Source organism: Protopterus annectens, chromosome 7.part0 (assembly GCF_019279795.1).
Source record: "Protopterus annectens isolate FY-2018-M chromosome 7.part0, PAN1.0, whole genome shotgun sequence".
Taxonomy (NCBI): domain Eukaryota; kingdom Metazoa; phylum Chordata; order Ceratodontiformes; family Protopteridae; genus Protopterus; species Protopterus annectens.
The window spans coordinates 1,577,797,179-1,577,815,875 of record NC_056739.1 but is presented as its reverse complement, the minus strand read 5'-3'; the positions used below and the strand labels follow the sequence as shown (position 1 = coordinate 1,577,815,875).

The following is an 18,697-nucleotide window of genomic DNA, read 5'->3' as shown; positions in this document are numbered from 1 at the left end:
GTGAAACAGTTTCAGAAGGGAGTTTACACCTGCGACTTTGTTGTAAACAGAGTGTTCCTTCTTGAGATCTTAATGATGTTGTGGAAAAGTTAACCATGTCTCCACTTGAACCTGCTCATCAAGCAGAGTTAAAGGTTTATTGCATGGAAACCTAGTCTCAGTTCTCTACCATCTGCAAGAGGAGTTATCTGAGTTGCAAGGTCTCATGGTGTGTGAATCCTATCTGTTTTTTCATAGGGATAGGGAATTATTAAGAACACATCCTCCATTTATTCCCAAATTGGTTACATAGTTTACTTATGCTGTACTGATGCGGTAACTAAAAAGGATGAAACATACATTTTTAAATCTAGTGGAGTTTGGCTTTACTGGCTTGGATGTAGTCATAAATACTATCTAGCTGAAACACTCTATATCCTTAAGAGACATTTGTGTATATCTCAGTTGCCTCCACCACAATAAGTTTAAGGTATTACACAGTGAAAGGTCTAGCACGGTTGGGTTTTTTCCTGCAGTTTTTACTGAATGGTTTGTCTGAGTGACCTTTTTAACCTTTGGTTTGGATCTTAGTTGGGATGTTTTCCAGGCACCTTAATTCTTATGGACATCAGATTTAATTTTATAATCTGTGTTTCTGTAGTATAGCCAAAGTGCCAAAATTAAAATTATTGATACAGTGGCATAGCAGATAGCATTGTCACCTCACAGCAAGAAGTTCCTTAGTTTGATTCTTGGCCAGGATGCCTTCTGTGTGGACTCTGTATATCCTCTCTGTCTTTGCGTGGGTTTCTTTCGGGTGCTCCAGTTTCCTTCCACATTCCAAAGACATTCAATAGGTAGATTGGATACTCTAAATTGGACATAGGTGTGAGTGTGTGTGCGAGTGTATGGTGTGAAAAATGACTACGGCAGGGCTAGCCACTCAGGGGTGTAAAAGATGGCTCGAGAAGATTGTCACTGTTGAAGTGGCACCCTGACCCCATGTGCAAAAAAAAAAAATGGGAAAAGGGGTTATGGATGGATGGATGGATGGATAGGTTACTAAGAGGAAATGGTAGGATGATAGTTATGAGAAAAATATGTGTCAGCTATATGATGTCATGCAATAGGATTTAGTACTAAGATATGGAATATTAAGTAAAGGACGTATTACCAATGAGCAGATCAATTAGTTTATGAGTGTTTTATGAATAAGGTACTTCTAGCTCTTATAACTGTATATGGAGAAGTATATATTTTTCCTCTTGTTGAGAAGGTATCACTTAATTTGATATATAATTTTTTTTCCAGTATGTGGTTAATGATTATAGGAGGAAATAATTTGAAAAGAAGTGCCTGATATAAGAAGATGTATGAAAATGTAATTATACCACAGTGTGTAGATTTATTGTTTAGTATTAAGGTCATATTCATACTGGATTTAGGGATGGGTTTGTCCGGACTATGATAATGGCATTTTTTTATTAAATCATCTGAATCCCGTCATGGCAATTGTATTGATGTTATGTGTATATTAAAATGTTGGCTATCTTGCTACCCCTTAATTTCACTGCATATCAGTTTACTGTCATGGCTATGGTTTTATTCTGTTAATGATATGATGGTAAAGAGACTGCATTTTATGCAGTGATAGTCCTCTACAGATAATGTAAAAGGCTTTTTTTTGTACTCAGATGTACTGCAGTAATTCTTTGGAAAGATAAAAACCTTGCTAACCTCTAATTCCACTCCTAATCATTTCGAAGTCTCTGTCTGTGACCTCAAACTGATTAGCAGTGCAGTTAAGGGCTAGCAAGATGGACATCATTCTATTAAATTATAAAATTACATTGTGCTACTTTGAGTATTATTGCATGAATTTAATTCTCTATTGTTCCTTACTCTGTAGGTCACTTATTGTTATTGATATGGCTATGTTTATGGTCTTGTGTGACTTTTATTAGGCTTCCTGAAACCAGCATCATAACCCCTGTTCTGCTGTCATGCATTGCAGATCTTAAGTTTTCACCACTAGTTTGATATGTGCCAGTATTCATGTGCCTGGACCTGAAGCATACCTCGACCACTGTGGTCTTTTTGTATTTAACATACTTAAGGTCATTGTTGGAATGTAGTAATCCTTCAGTATTTATACTGAACATTAACTTGGGAAATAGGAATTAGTACAAAGGAAACTCACAAAACATATTCCAACTGTCAGACATTTATGATACTGTAACAGATACCTCAAACTAAATATATATTTTCTTTTCATTGTGGACAATTTCAAAGAAAAGCAATTTTGGCTTACAAGGCATTCACTTCTAGATACATTAAATGTAGAAGTTCATTCTAATCCTTTAACATACAAATATAAACATTTTAATTTTAATATTTTAGAAATAAAATGTCATTTAGAGGTAAATTCAGTACACAAGTTATATCAAGTATTTGAAACTGACTTACATGTAGATTAAGGATCTTGGATATCTTATGAAAATTAAAAATGGAATTAGACCCTGGATCAAGGAAAATTTTCTGAGTCAGTGATTTTCAATGGTCTAAAACACTTGTATAACAACTTTTAAACTTATTAGAAGTGTTACTGTGTTGCTAGCTGTGTAGATAGTCCAAATGTTCATCTTGTATGTTAAAATACACTAATTCATAAATGTAATATTGTGTGGTTGTCATGTAGGTGGATGCATGCTTATTGGCTTTTGGTCCATGATAAGCTGTAGGCCGAATTATTAATCTGAGAAGATGGGCAGGCAGTCTTCCTTAGAGTTAACAAAGGCAGCTAAAAGGGGGTGGGTAGGTTTAAATTGAAAAGACAACTATTTTTTCATTTGCAGTAAAAAGTCTTAAACTTATTTGCATGCATTTCTTTATTGTATGTCTGTATTTCATTATTGCAAAATGTTTTTTTTTTTTTCTTGCATTGCAGAGCATATGAAGTAGAAAGAAGATTAAAAATCTGCAGCCTTACCCAGTTTCCAAACTTTGAAACTACATGTTGGTATGTGGGCAGGCATCTGCTGGAAACATTCAAAGGTAATATGATGCAAAGAAAAGATACTCTTCTATTTTCCAGCTGTGTGGAATAAGACAGTTTTGTTAACCTCCAGTTTTCTTTTGTTCCTAACTTGATGAAAAGATACTGTTCTATTTTCCAGATGTGTGGAAAAAGACAGCTTTGTTAACCTCCAGTTTTCTTTTGTTCCTAACTTGATGTTATAGGTGACCATTTCAGATCAGGACATGCATTAATTCAGCCATCCATGTGTTCTCAAGTTACCCACTTTATCCAGTTCAGGTTACATGAATAACAGAGCCTGTACTGATATTCACTGGGTGCAGAGCAAAGAAACTAATCCTGGGTGGGCACTTGCCCATCATAGGATATGCACACATAATCACTCACATTTGCATGCACATCTATGGACTGTATTGTTGATCGCCATTTCACCTAAGGCATGCCCTTGAGATATAGACAGAAAGTAAAGCACAGGGAGGGCATTGCAGATTTTTACAATGTTATTTTCTTTCAAGAAGTTTTAGTATTGCGGCCAAGCTCTGAGATAAGATGATGACAAAAAGGAGAGTTTCTGTGGGGATGGGGGTGTGGAATCCAGACAGCTGATGAATGGAACATGTTTCTAAATTTGATGCAGGTTTGCATTTTTTATCTTATAATGCCAGAATCTTGGTTAGTAATATGATGTGTACATCATACAGTGCATCTAAACCATAGATCAGGAAACAGGTGAAATCTTTTCTTCAGTACTGAAAGCACTGGTGGTGTATTGCTTGAATATTACAGGTGTGTGGAAGATATTAGTGAACAATGTTAAGCAGCTAACTGTTGAAGGGTGAACAGTCTGATAGCTGTTTTAGGGTATTGGCACTCTTGTCTTTTTTATTTTTTGTGCAGTTGAGCTAGACTGAACATCATTAGTGCACTGGTATTCAGATATGAGATTCTGGAAACCTGTTTAGTAGACTTATTAAGAATGAGATGCTTATATCTGGCCAAGCTGTGGGAGCATCACAGAGATGTAAATACAGCACACCATATTCTGTACCTTGGTTTCTATTTTTTCCCTTGCCTTTATTGCTAAGCACTTCTTCTTCTTTTGGCTTTTTTCCGGTTAGGGGTCACCACAGCGGATCACCAGTCTGTTCATGATTGGCAGTGGAGTTTTACGGTGTCAAGTTGCCAGCCACCTAGTGCCCAACCTTCCACAGAAAGCAGACACACACACACACACACACACACACACACACACACATACACACACACACACACACACACACACACACACACACACACACACACACACACACACACACACACACACACACACACACACACACACACACACACACACACACACACACACACACACACACTCACGCCTAGGGCCAATTTAGAGTGTCCAATCCACCTACAGCATGTCTTTGGGATGTGGGAGGAAACCGAAGCACCTGGAGGAAACCCACGTGACCACAGGGCAGACATGCAGACTCTGCACAGGAGGCACTCCAGCCGAGGATTGAACCGGAGAACCTCTTGCTGTGAGGCAGCAACGCTAACTGCTGCTGTGTTTTATTTTAATAAGAGACAACAAACATAGAAACAGTATCACAGAGTAAACAGCAAAGACTGTCAAAAGGCCACTGTCTAAATTAAGAATGCAGTAACCAACTGAGTTAAGGAGAGAGGTGGAACTTCTATGAGGTATGTTGGTGATCAAAGAAAAACTAGACTCATCAAATGAGGGTGAACACAGACAGAAAGCTGCATTTAAAAATTCATAACAAGTATGTCTGGACAGTTGTTCACAAAATTAGACAGGGAGAGTCTTTCAGTGACGGAGCTGAAGCAAGTAGGCCATTTTTGTGATTGCTCAAAGACAATTTTTATTACTTGTGGCAAAGTAATTTTGATCAAAAAGTAGATTAAGGGTGAAAATATAGTTCAAGACTCAACCTGGCAAGAAAACCAAAAGGATAAGGCTACAAACATTGCAAAGAAATGCATTTGTCGAATACATTGAAATTCAGTATGACAAGTAAGAATGAGTGCTAAAACTTACAGACTCCAAGTCACTAGACTTGTACAACAAAACAGTGATGGAAGAACTTTGGGATGATCTCAAGGAGAAGCTTGTAGTGAGATTGGTAGTAAGTTTGCAGTTGGTGAATTATGTAGTCATTTCAAGAAGTAAGAAGCAGTGATGGTGAACATCATGAATGTGCACACACAAGCACTATTGAATGACTACAAAACAAGTATATCAGTCTGAGAAGGAAATATGAGTTTATATTGACCAGATTGTGTTACCTAGCAACATTTCTTGTGAGTTTTTTTATTGGACTTAAGACATTTACTGATAAGAAATGAGTTGTAACAGCGATTCAAGAGTATGATCAACAGAGTGGGGAGGAATTGAGTGAAACTGAGGAAACTGCAGAGAATGATGAGAAAACGGACAGAGCTGAGCTGTGGTTAGCAGCTCAAAATGAGTTAAGGCAGCTTAGAAAAGTGGTACAAAATGATGACTTGGGGACTGTTAGAGCATGTACGTTGCAGAAAGAAAAGGCCATGAGCAGTATGCAGAGATTCAGGGTAACCTGAAAAATAAGAGTCTTCTGTATTCAAGAAACTGTTCTATCTAGGCAGTATGCAGAGGTTCAGGGTAACCTAAAAAATAAGAGTGTTCTGTATTCAAGAAACTGTTCTATCTATCTTTCCTGTTGAGTGGATTAAACTGGATGATGGTATGACTTTTAGTTGCCCGTTGTGTTAAATAGTAATTGTTTTCTTTTCAGGATGGACAGACTATCTAGTGTGTCTCTTTTTGGTTTGAGGTAGTCTAAGCCTCCTTGAAAGAAAGGCTGTACTTCATTATAAATTCATAGATTGTTAATAGGCTAATGACTTACAAGGCCTTTTTATGCCTAGCCAAGTTTTCCTGAAAGAATAATGATGCCTGAATTCAAGTAGGACATTGAGGGCCAGGCATTTATAATCTACCTTTGTCCATAAGAGACATGGGTGCAAGGCCCGGTGTAAATTTCCTGTTCCCTGGCCAGGATACTTCTTGGGTGACTTCCCCAGCTGATGAACTCATAGATCTTGTTTCTTGCCAGGCGTGGAAGAAGCCATATACTGTAGAACTGATCCCTAAACGATCCGATAACATTTTAGCTCCTACTAAGGACTGGAAACACTGGAGCACATGGGTCCCAATTAATGCCATGGTTGTGTAGGCAGCCACCAGAAAAGAGCTTGCAGAACAGAGCTGTTCTGCCCATCCCCCTAACAGGGAGTCCAGGGCCTTGGACAGATTTGGTAAGTGCATATATGTTTCATTGACCTTTGCAGTTGCTGAATTACCTGTCACATTTTACAAGATCATGAAGAGATTTGACCAAAGTACTTTCCAAATCTCTTTCTGGGTCCATGTTTGCCAAGGACCAAAATAGAGTTTCCATGCAATTGGCCACCATCCAGTTGATATCTAATGTGTCCATTAGGCTAATCTCCCATGCAGTGGAAGGTACCTCATGGGCGTCTGGTTAGGACACATTAAGAGACATGCCTAAATGCGAATATGTGTTTTTGTAGAGCCCTTTAAGTCTTCGTTCATCACTGCTCTCTTTGATGGATCTTCCTTATTTGTCCCCAAGGTAAAGAACACTCTCTCCAGATATGAGCAAGATGGAAAGACCTTGTCTTTTGTGGGTGTATGTTTTTCAACTCCTCAGAGACCTTTTTGAGGGAATCAATGGGGAGGTAGAAAAATGTAGTTTTATAAATCCCAGGGTCCTTTTCAAGACTTACGTGGTGATAATTCCCCCAGAGGCAGAGGGGGAACTCAAATGGAAGATGACGTCCACACAACAGAGGTGGCCTGCAGAACCAGGGCTACCAGGATTCCTTCTAGGACAAAACCTATCATCGCTCCTGAATGGAGGCCTGACTGTTACCCTCTGGAGGCAGTTGGGGGCTAAGAGCCTAGCTATCTATAACAAAAGATTCCTGAGTGCAGAGAATTATATCCAGAGGTTATATTGTACCATTTTCCCAAATTCTCCTACAAAAATGAAAAGAATCCCTGATGTTCCACTCAATCAGAGGAAAGCAGAACCATTAGAAATAGAAAAGTTACTAGAAAAAAAGAGTCATCCAGGAGGTCCTCCCAGACTAGAGGGGATCCAGGACCTATTCAGGATTCTTCTTGGTGCCAGAAAAGACAGAAGACATGAGAACAATTCTGGAACTCAGCAAACTAAATCAGTTTGTGCAATATTCAAGGTCCCAGATGGTCATGGTTCAGTTCATTGTGCCTCTGCTGTGAAAGGACAATTGGATGTGCTGGATAGATCTTCAGGATGCTTACTAACACATCAAAATGAACAGGCGCTCAAAAAGATATGTGCATTCCCTACTGGGAGCCAGTCATTGCCAGTTCACAGCACTGCCCTCTGGTCTCAGCACAGTCCCCAGGGTGTTCACGAAATGCATGGCAGTGATAGCAGCTCACGTGAGACTGCTGGGATTCTGAGTGTTTCCATTCTTAGATGACTGGCTCCTATTTTCCCCAACCAGGCATCAACTCCTACAAACAAGAGACTACTTGTTCCAGTTGTGCATCCATTTAGGCATTGCAGTCAATTACAACAAATCGCAACTCATACCTACACAGAGTCTGGGGTTTATAGGTGCTTGTCTGGACACACTCAATTAGATAACCTCCCTTCCTCCTGCTTGAATTCAGACACTAAGATCCCAGGTCAGGAAAGTAATTTAATGTTCTTCCCTTCCAGCATGACTAATTTTACAAGCCTTGGGATCCATGGCAGCTGCTATCACCCTCTCACCCTCATTCCTCTTGCCAGGTTTCACATGCAAATACTTAAATGCACCCTATCAGCCCAGTGGTCCATTTTTCAGCATCCTTTAACTGCTTTAGTCTAGATCACACAGGCATCCAGAAGTTATCTTCTTTGATGGATTCATTCAAATGAACTCTCCAGAGATCGTCCATTTGTTCTACCCCTGCCCATGGCCATGGTGGCCACAAATGCTTCCCAACTGGGGGTGGGGGGACACTGCTTGGGAAGGATAGTTCAAGGTACATGGTCCCCTGAAGAGGACAAGATGCATATCAATATTCTGGAAATGAGGGCAGTTCTCCTAGCGTTGCAGACCTTTCAGGACATTCTCCCATCTGGGACATTTGCTGTTCAGATGGACAATATGTCAGTGGTCTGGTACATCAGCAAACCAGGAGGAACCAGGTCTTAACTGCTTTGTCGAGAAGCACTGAGAATGTGGCAATAGGCAAGCTCTTCCGGTCACTTTCTTATAATAATGCACATTCTGGGGAAAACCAACATGATGAGTGGTCTGTCAGTGTCAAAGTGGTGGACAGAATTTTCCATTGATGGGGCCAGCCATGCTGCAACCTGTTTGCATCTCCCCTAAACAAGTGCAACAGATTCTTTAATCTGATTCCTCCAATGCAGGAGTCAATGAGAGATGCTTTAGTCTATGATTGGCCCATTGGTCTCCTTTATGCTTACCCACTATTACCTGTCATTCCCAAATTTTTACAGAAAGCATTCTTGTTGAGGAGCACAGTTATTCTTATTGCCCCCTTCTGGCCGTCAGATTTGGTTCCCTTTCCTCTGGCTTTACCTTCTACATCTGCCCTGGATACTGGATCTTCAGACCTCCTGTCTTACCCAACAGAGATAACTCATCCAGACTTAACAGCCCTCAAACTGACCATGTGGTTTCTCCAATTCCATTGATTGATAGACAGCGCAAGCTGTCCTCCCCAGTCCATCCTATCTTATCTTCCCAGCAAACTTCTACTAGAAGGATTTACAAAAGTAAACGGAAGAGATTTGTATTCTGGGCCCTTAACAGGGTTCTGGACCTCCTTTCGGTCCCTGTAACATCTATTCTTGATTTTTTTTGCTTTAATTTTCAGTGAAGGTGCTAGCTTTTCAATTACTAAGGTCCAGTTGGCTGCCATTTCTACCTGGGCAAAAATAACTACCTTAGCATCTTCTAAAATCTGTAAAGGCTTTCTTAAAAGGGTCTTTTTACTTAGACCTCCACTAAAGGATCCATCTGATGTTGTAAATCTTTATTCATTCCCTACTGTTAGGACTTCGGTTCTGTCCTCGGAACCGACATGGCCGGTACCAAGCTCACACCAGCCAAAAACTCTCAGCTAAGCCCTATCCACAATGCCCCTGTCATAGTCTCATCAGATCTCGTTTGCCGTATTTCTCGTCAGATGTGCCAAGCCTTCTCTCAGCTAAGTGTTAGCTTTTTTATGGTTATTTTGAGTCTTTAGTGTTTGCTAGTCTGTTTTTATCATCTCTATATCTTTCTTTTCATGACTAAACCCTACCCACTACCTTGGTAGATGTTCTTCGTGTTTCACTGTTGCAGTCATCACATTTGGGTTATCTGCTTGCAGTAGCCCTCAGTCGGCCTGATTAATAAAGTTTTGGGTCCTGCGTCGGTTGCTGTTTCTTCTTCCGTGACGTCAGGTAGTCAGGGGTATAAAACATACAGCCGACGCCATTACATCAGGCTTTCTTGCCGTGCAGTGCCCGAAGCAGAAGCAGCTCGTAAGTGCTGGTCGGCCGACTCCTGAAATTTTCATTTTCGAGTTTCAGAACCGAAGTCTTCAACTAAAAGCTGAGTACCCCGTTGAGGAAACTTTTTCTTGCTCTAACCGATGTCAAGAAAAGTAAATAATTGCATTTCTTGTGGAATGCAAATACCTCATAAAGATTTTCATTCATACTGTATTCCTTGCCTAGGCCCTGACCACTGTGTACCTCGCTGTCTGTTTTGTGCCTTATTTAAACCACGAACTATCCGTCATCGGTATAGTTTCGCTTCTAAATATTTTGGTGCTCAGTTCAATTATCCACATATGTCTTCAGTAAGCCATCTGACTACTGACATTCCGAAAAAATGCAAAGATAAAGACAGAGACAGGCCGCCTAGGTCCAAAGCTGCCTACGACGCTTCTCTTAAGCCAGTCGCCATTTGTCGGTACTCAGTGAGGTGCTTTCACAGCCCCTGAGACCCCCTACTTCAGATTTGCAGGCCTCGACTGAGACCCATTCGGAGTTCGGTATGCCGCGAGATAATTCAACTGTGGAACCTGCGGATGTCTCTACCTTGGATGGTTCCGGAGCCGCTGTGCAGGCACCGGCTTCTGAGGGTGTATTCAGGCCTACTGACTTGCATATTAAACCAACGCCATCTTTTTCTTCGAGGCCTAAAACTCGAACCATTCCTAGAAAACTGATGCCCAGACTGCATGGTCAGGCCTCTATGCCTAAAAAAACAAATCTGAAGACCTTATTACTTTAATCAGGGGAAGCCGACCTCCCCCCTCTAAGAGACTTAGGACTGAGTTTGCTTATGATACTTTTGACCAGGATTCTGAAATTTCTGTTTCCTCTGATGACCAGGATTTACCCTTATCTACCTATGAGGATTCTGATGCTGAGGACTCTATTCCCTCTGCTTCCCCCCTGGAGGATTTCTCTTTTGGTAAAACCTTGCATACTCTTAGGAAGCATTTTCGTTGGGAAAGTCAGGATTTCTCTGATTCTAAAAAGAGGCTTAGGGATTTCTTACTCCTGCCCCAGTACAGGCCTTTAGCTATTCCTCCTGTACTAGACATTGTTGAGGATGACTTTTCGGAATCTAGCTTGGCCCGTGACTCTTTACCTCCTGCTCCCAGAAAACCTGATAGATATTACAGGGTTCCTGACTCTCACAAGTTCCTTTTCAAAAATCCTACTGCGGATCCTGAGACCACTTCACAGGGACCCAAGGTCATTAAAGCTACTACTGCCAAAAATCCTACCCCCTCTGATAGAGACTACAGGGCGCTAAATAGATGGGAAAAGAAGGTATACACTTCTGCAACCTTGGCCATTAGGGCCTTAAACTGCCACTTTCATATGTTAAAGTATCAGCAGCATATTATTGGATTGCTTAAACAGAAAATAATGTTGATTCCTGATTGTGCTGAAAATAAGGATTTACAGGATTTAATGAATTCTGCTGGACAAGTTGGAAAACAAATACAGAGAAAAAGAAACCTCAACGCCAGAAGTCTAAACCTCAAAATGCATGCACTCGAGACTCTCCTCAATATGGAGAACATCGATGTCTGTGCGGTAACAGAGACCTGGTTCAAGGCTCCAGAGAGCACCCCAGCACTACCAGGTTATACTTCATACCATGCTTTCCGGCCACAAAGTTCGGACCGAACCACAAAAGGAGGGGGAGTATCCATATATATCAAAAATACCCACACCTCCAGGTTAGTAGCACTGCACGAAGCAAAGGAAACCATCCAAGTGCAACTAACAGTGGGCAAAACTGCTTTTCAGTTTATAGCCTGCTACAGACCACCCTCCCAAACTTAGGAACCCCACTCGGCCTTCCTGAAAACACTGGAGAGCATGAAAGTCTCTCCAAACACTATCATATTGGGTGACTTCAACTACCCAAAAATTGACTGGGTAAACTACTCAAGCCCACACCCTTGCCCAAAGGTTCCTAGAGTTTATAAAATCAAATGCTATGGAACAACTGGTCAATACCCCCATAAGAGGGGATAACATATTGGATCTGGTCATCACAAACATAGGGACGCTATGTTCCACACCAGAGGTATACCCCTCACTGGTAAGATCAGACCACAAATTAATCTCACTAGACATCCATATCCCGTCCCCAACCCCAGCCAAGGTAACCACGGTGAAGAACTTCTCAAAAGCAAACTTCACACTTCTCAAAACTGAGGTGGAAACCTTCAAAGCCCCTGGGCCAGTGGAAAACACGGCTCAAACTGCAGAATCCTTCGCAAATGCATTCTATGGACACCTGCAGGAATGCATGGATCGTGCCATCTCAAATAAAACCAAGACTCACTCCTCCAAGGGCAGGAGACCTGTCTGGTGGACCCCGGCCATAAATAAGCTGTACAACAAAAGGAGGAAAGCTACTACATGATAGAGCAAGATCCCAAAAAGGGAAGGCAACTCTGATCAGTACTAGCAAGAAGCTACGATCCCTCATAAAATCATCTAAGGCCAGCTTCGAAAGAAAAATTGCACAAGATACTAAGGACAACCACAAGGCATTCTTTAGTTATGTCAGGAACCTGGGCGGCAGCTCCCAGATATGCTCCGAGTTAGTGCAAAACGACAAAAAGTACACTGAACCAACAGACATTGCCAACATCCTGGAAGACAGATTCAGTGCAAATTTCTCCCCACATCCCCCCCAAAAGAGCAAATCTCCATCCCAACAGAGTGTAACCTCCCAGACATCACAGATGATCGGGTGAGAGCTGCCCTCTCCAAAGCAAAAAACACAGCATCAATGGGACCAGACGGTGTCCCAGGATGTGTCCTACATGAGCTACAAGATGAGCTAAACCCTCACCTAAATTCCATGTTCAACCTCAGCCTTGCCACAGGATATGTACTGAAGGAATGGTGTACAGCAACGGTGGTCCTGCACCACAAGGGAGGTGCCACAACGGACCCCGGTAACTATCGTCCTATAAGCCTGACTAGCCTGGTCTGGAAAGCTATGGAGTGTATCATCATGGAACTCATAAACAATGATATCGGTAACCTTCAGACACTGGATCCTACCCAGTTCGGCTTTGTTAAGGGCAGGTCTTGCCTCTTGAACCTGGTTGACTTCTTTGAAACAGTTGCCAGGGCCATAGACGAAGGGAAAGTGGTCCACACAGCCTACCTGGACCTCGCAAAAGCCTTTGACACAATACCCCACTCTGGTATCATAAATAAGCTCACCAGCTTAAATATCAACCCCTATGTCACAAGATGGGTTGCAAACTGGCTCAAGGATAGAACACACGTAGTCAGAATTGCAGGAGCCTTGTCAGACTCTAAACCAGTTACAAGTGGAGTTCCACAAGGCTCAGTCCTGGGACCTCTCTTGTTCGGTATTTACTTCTCTGAGGTACAGGCAAACACAGGAGGACTATGGCTGACAAATTTCGCAGATGACTGCAAACTAGGTGCCATAATAGACTCCCCGGCTGACACAAGCATTCTCCAAAAGGGTCTCACAGAGACAGATAACTGGTGCCAGAGACATGGCCTAAAGCTAAATGCAAAAAAATGCATTGTCATCCCCTTTGGGAAAAACAAAGTGCCTGCAGACTACCACATAGGAGGTAACACACTAAGTACGGAGGAAGTAATTAGGGACTTGGGGACCCAAGTAGATATTAATCTCTCCTTTGACAACCATGTTGCCAAAGTGGTCAGAAAGACCTTCTATATAGCCCACCTCATCACGAAAGGTTTCACATCTAGATCAAGTGAGGTCATTGTACCACTCTATTCATCACTCATCAGGCCCATAATTGAATACAATGCCCCATTTGGGATGTACCTTACCTGACACCTGCAGCAACTGGAAAGACCCCAAAAGTACCTCACCAAGAGGATAAAGGGACTCAAACAGATGCCCTATGCAATTAGGCTAAAGAAACTCTGGCTCTACTCAGTTGCTTACCGCCTACTCAGGGGTGATCTGTGCCTGACTTATAAAGCCATGTCCAACCCAGTATTAATGGGCATGCTCCATCTCAAGAAATCCAAATCCCTTAGAGCTACACGTTCTAGAGACTTAAACCTGAGCACAGAAATAAATAGGACATGCTGGAGGGACAGAGTCATATCCCAGAGACTCCCATCACTCTGGTACAAAATCCCAGTCCCAGTTAGGCAGAGCCCCTCACTGACCCTCTTCAAGAGAAATCTTGACGAGTGGATGGGAGATCGTAAGTATACCCCCGGGATCACTTCTGGGTCCCTGCTAGACAGATGCACAATAAATTAACCGTAAAGGGACAATATTCTGTGACCTACTATTCATATTCAGAGTCTACAAATCTAAAAGGGTGGCGAAAGCCAAACACACTCTGGCTAGGCTTGTAAATGCCCTAGGGCAGATAGCCTAGTATCAACTTATGAACCTATGAACCTATTTAGTTTAGATTCACTAGAGGCATCTTGCAGGGCTGCTGTCACTGGGTCTGTACTTAGAAGGCATGCTTGGCGTAAGGAGCAATCCTTGCCAGATCATGTTAAAGCTAAATTACTGGATGCTCCCTTAAGTCAGGACTGCCTGTTTGGCAATAAGGCAGAAGAAGTTATTAAAAAAGATGGAGGAAAAAGCTAAATCTATGCAAACTGTTAAAGATTTCTTACAAGTGCAACCTGCAAGATTTAGTAGGCATTGGCCTTCTAAGAATTGGTCCTTTCCTGCCCCTTCCAGGCCTTCTCAGTCCAAATCCAGATCCAGCAGAACACCCAGGCTTCAGTCCCAGGGTACACACACAGGACTAAGCAGTGGGGGGCCCCCACTTCGAAATCTGGGAGTAGTAAAACTCCCCCTATAGTAAACTGTCTCAATGACTTAACTTTAATACTTCCAAGCACTTCTCAACTGACTGCCCCTTTGGGGGGAAAGATTGCTCTACATGCAAAAAACTGAGAACTCATTACCCAGGACAAATGGGTTTTATATATAGTGTCCCAAGGATACAGATTTCACTTCCACACGTTACCAACCCCAAATGGTTGGCCAGATCTACTCCCAAATCAGTGGGCAGAGGCTCAAAAGCAAGGACTCTCTCTTAAGCATAAAGGCTATTCAAACTGTACCAGAAGAGGAAAACGGACAAGGTTTCTACTCAAGGCTTTTCCTGGTATACAGAAAAGACAATTCATGGTGTCCTATCCTGGACCTGTCTACTTTAAACACCCTTTTGGTGATTCCAAAATTCAAGATGCTGACTCTTCACCAGTTGCTTCCTATGCTAGGCAAAGATGCTTGGTTGGCAACACTCGATTTAAAGGAAGCATACCTGCACATCTCAGTCAAGGAATCTTGCAGAAGATACCTACGCTTCAAAGCAGGCTACATGCACTGTCACTTCTCTGCACTGCCCTTTGGCTTATCTACTGCGCCCAGGGTATTCTCAAAGTGCCTAGCTCCAGTCATTGCATTTTGCAGGCAAAGAAATATTCAAATGTACCCATATCTGGACAGTTGTCTAATTCAGGCAGAAAGCCAGGACATACTTTTGAATCATCTGGCCTTTGTACAGAGGGTGCTAACTTGTCTAGGATACACCATAAACGAATAGAAATCACAGCTGGTATCCTGTCAACAAATTGTATTCCTGGGAGGAAGCTTGAATGCAACTTCCCAGATGGCTTTCCTCATGCCAGAGAAACAAATTCATTTGACAACCTACTTCAAACTAGTGGCCACAAAAACCCTGTTATCTGCAAGGCAAATACTGCAAGCCTTGGGGTTCATGGCCTCCTGTATTCTTCTAATTCCATATGCAAGACTGCATATGAGGAAACTACAATGGTATCTAAAAAGCCTATTGTGTCAACATTCTCAGGATCTCAAAGCAATGATTCCTATCATACCTTGCCTGTGCTTAGAGTTCCTTTGGTGGGCAGAGGCCTGCCACCAAAACAAGGGGCTACCACTCACTCTACCCCTGCCTCCCAAACTGTAACAACAGACGCATCAGACTAGGGTCTATATCAAAATATCGAAAGTTTACTTACCTGAATACCTAAACCCCGATACATATTCCGCAAACCACAAATACACTGAACGCCCTAAACCGAGAAATTCAAAAACTCAAAATGTCATAGTTGTCCCATCCCACCGCCCGCCACATACTACCTATAAAAACAAACTAAATAAACCACATACATACACTAAACAAAACCCTACTTCTAACCTTAAACTAAACCCTACTTCTAACCCTACACTAAATTTTTCATATACCACCAAGTATGCACTTAACTTAACCTGCACCCTAACCCTATGGTCCGTAACTATCGCACACTTACCTTAAAAAGCTATACCCAAACAAAGTAAATAATCCACACATATACACTTAATAAAACCCTACTTCTAACCCTACACTAAATCTAACATACATTACCATCTATGCACTTACCTTAACCCGCACCCTAACCCTAAGGTCCGTAACTATCGCACACTTACCTTATGGAGCTATACCGCAGAAGGGCCAACCATGACGAATCGACGTTTTGAATTTCACGCTTCAGGATGATTGATGTTTTTGCGGTTCGATGAAGACGTGTCGGTGTGTAGGTGTTTGGGTAAGTAAATGTTCGAGTTTTCAATATAGACCCTCAGACTATGCATGGGGGGCTCACCTGGCAGGGAAGTGCATTCAGGGCAAATGGAACCCAAGTCAAATTCTCCTGCATATCAATCAAAAAGAAATGTTATGTGTACAGAATGGTCTGACAGCCTTCAACGACCACATTCTTCCAGGACAATTAATGGTAAAGATGGACAACACCACTGTTATGTGGTACATAAACAAGCAGGGGGGTACCCATTCTTACCCCGTCTGCAGACTAGCCATGGCACTGCAGAACACAGCCTTTAGCTACCAAGTGCATCTACAAGCTCAATTCCTGCCAGGAAAACTAAATACACTGGCAGATGGACTAAGCAGAAACCTCATGGACCCACACGAGTGGAAAATGGAACCAAAGACTTTCAACATGTTGACACACAAATGGGGGAGCCCAGATACAGACCTGTTTGCCTCCCCCCTTAACTACCAATTAGACACATTTTGCACAAGGACTCCCCACAAACAAGCTTGGAAAGTGGATGCTCTGTCTTTCAGCTGGAAAAACCTGTCAGTTTATGCCTTTCCTCCTCTGCCTCTCCTCTCCAAAGTACTACTAAAGATCAAACAGGACAAACCAAGGACGATTTTGATTGCAGCAGACTGGCCACGCCAAGACAGGTACCCCCTCTTATGCAGTGTGTCACTGTTGGCCCCATGGCACCTGCCTCAGACCCCCACCCTGTTGTCTCAGCAGGAGAACCAGATTCTGCACCCTCAGCTTCAAACCCTGAACCTAGCAGCCTGGCTAATTACCTAATCTCTCCTTTGCCATCCCTCAGTAAACCAGTGATGGATATCATTTTAGAGGCAAGGAGGCCTAGTACTAGAAAATCTAATGCTGAAAAATGGAAAAGATTCTGTGTCTGGAATCAATCTCAAGGGATGAGCATGCCAGCACCCAACTTACCTTAGATTCTACAATACTTAACTGAGATGCTTCACAAGGGCCTTTCTTATTCCTCCATCAAATTTCACGCCTCAGCCATTTCAGCTCATTATAATACAGAACCTCCCCTCTTCTCTCATCCACTGCTCAAGCAGATGTCCTTCATGGATGCATCTGCAGTCATAACAACTGGGGTTGTCCTGTCGTCAGGCAGCCCTTCAGTCGGCCGGATTCCAAAGTCCGGGTCCGGCTTCGGCTGATGTCGCACTTCACCCGACGTCATCTCTGTTGGTCTTCGGGTATAAAAGCATCAGCCGACGCCATTTTCTCCAGTCTTTCTTGCCGCGTGGCGCCCGAAGCAGAAGCTGTTCGCAAGTGCCGGTCGGTCGGATCCAGAGATTACTTCTACCGAATACTACTTCGAAGACTTCTAAAGCTAAGTACCCCGTTGGGGACTTTTTCTTGCCTCAGCCGATGTCAGAAAAAGTTAATAATTGTTTAACCTGTGGGAAACAAATACCTCATAAAGATTTCCACTCTTACTGCCTGCCTTGTTTAGGCCCAGCCCACGACGTAGCAGCCTGTTCGTCCTGTGCTTCTTTCAACCGACGAACGCTTAGACGTCGGTCGGAGTTTGCAGAACAGTTTTTCGGTTCTGACTTTGCATACATTATGCCGTCGGATCCTCCGACCACGATTCTGCCAAAAACGCAAAGAAAAGACCGACACTCGCGGTCCGCGGTTTCGCCGAAACCATGGTTAAGCAAATCGAGTGTCTCGGTTTCGCCGAAACCGAGAAAACTGATCAAAATACAGCTGAATCTATCTCTACAACTGAGGTCCCTGCTAACACTCTTGAATCGGCCTCAGAAATTTTACCCACTACGGTGCTTACCACTGACTTATCAGACACCATTCCCTTGGATGTCTCTACCCCAGCACGTGGTGCTGCTAGGCCTCCAGCAGCCATGTCCATAAAGGCCTTCGCCAGGGCTAAAGCAGCCAAGACTACTAAAACAGTGCCTGTTAAACCCCTCAACCAGGCCCTCTTCCAGTTCTCAAATGCTTACTTTGGCAGAAGATTTAATTTCATTAATTAGAGGATCTCAATCTCACCCAGACAGGGCCTCTCAGCCCCCAGAGAAGAGACCTAGGGCAGAGCCCCATGAGCCAGTGTCCTCTGATGATTCTGCTGATGAATCAGACATAACTGACCAGCCAGAGGCTCCTTTCTCCAATTTTGAAGATTCTGATGCTGAAGAATCCATTCCAGCTGCTTCCCCACCAGAAGAATTCTCCTTTAGGGAAACCTTGCATGCCATGCGAGAACAGTTCCAATGGCAGCAACAGGATTTTTCAGACTCCAGGAAAAGACTTAGGACCTTTTTGCACCTTCCACAGCACAGGCCCTTAGCTATACCTCCTGTTCTCTCTGTGGTGGATGATGCTTTCAATGATGTCTGCTCCGCTCCAGATTCTTTACCCCAGCCCCTGCCAAACCAGACAGATTTTACAGGGT

The 18,697-nt window shown here is 42.8% G+C and overlaps 1 protein-coding gene across 5 annotated transcripts in view; it reads left to right on the top strand.

Annotated features, from left to right (window-relative positions):
- PHF2 (PHD finger protein 2) overlaps positions 1-18,697 on the top strand; it is a 3,400,138-nt gene that overhangs the window by 1,508,954 nt on the left and 1,872,487 nt on the right. For all 5 annotated transcript variants that reach the window (XM_044078128.1, XM_044078127.1, XM_044078125.1 and 2 more), the window contains exon 10: positions 2,927-3,033. In XM_044078128.1, the coding sequence (XP_043934063.1) occupies positions 2,927-3,033 (107 nt within the window). The remainder of the gene's footprint in view (positions 1-2,926; positions 3,034-18,697) is intronic.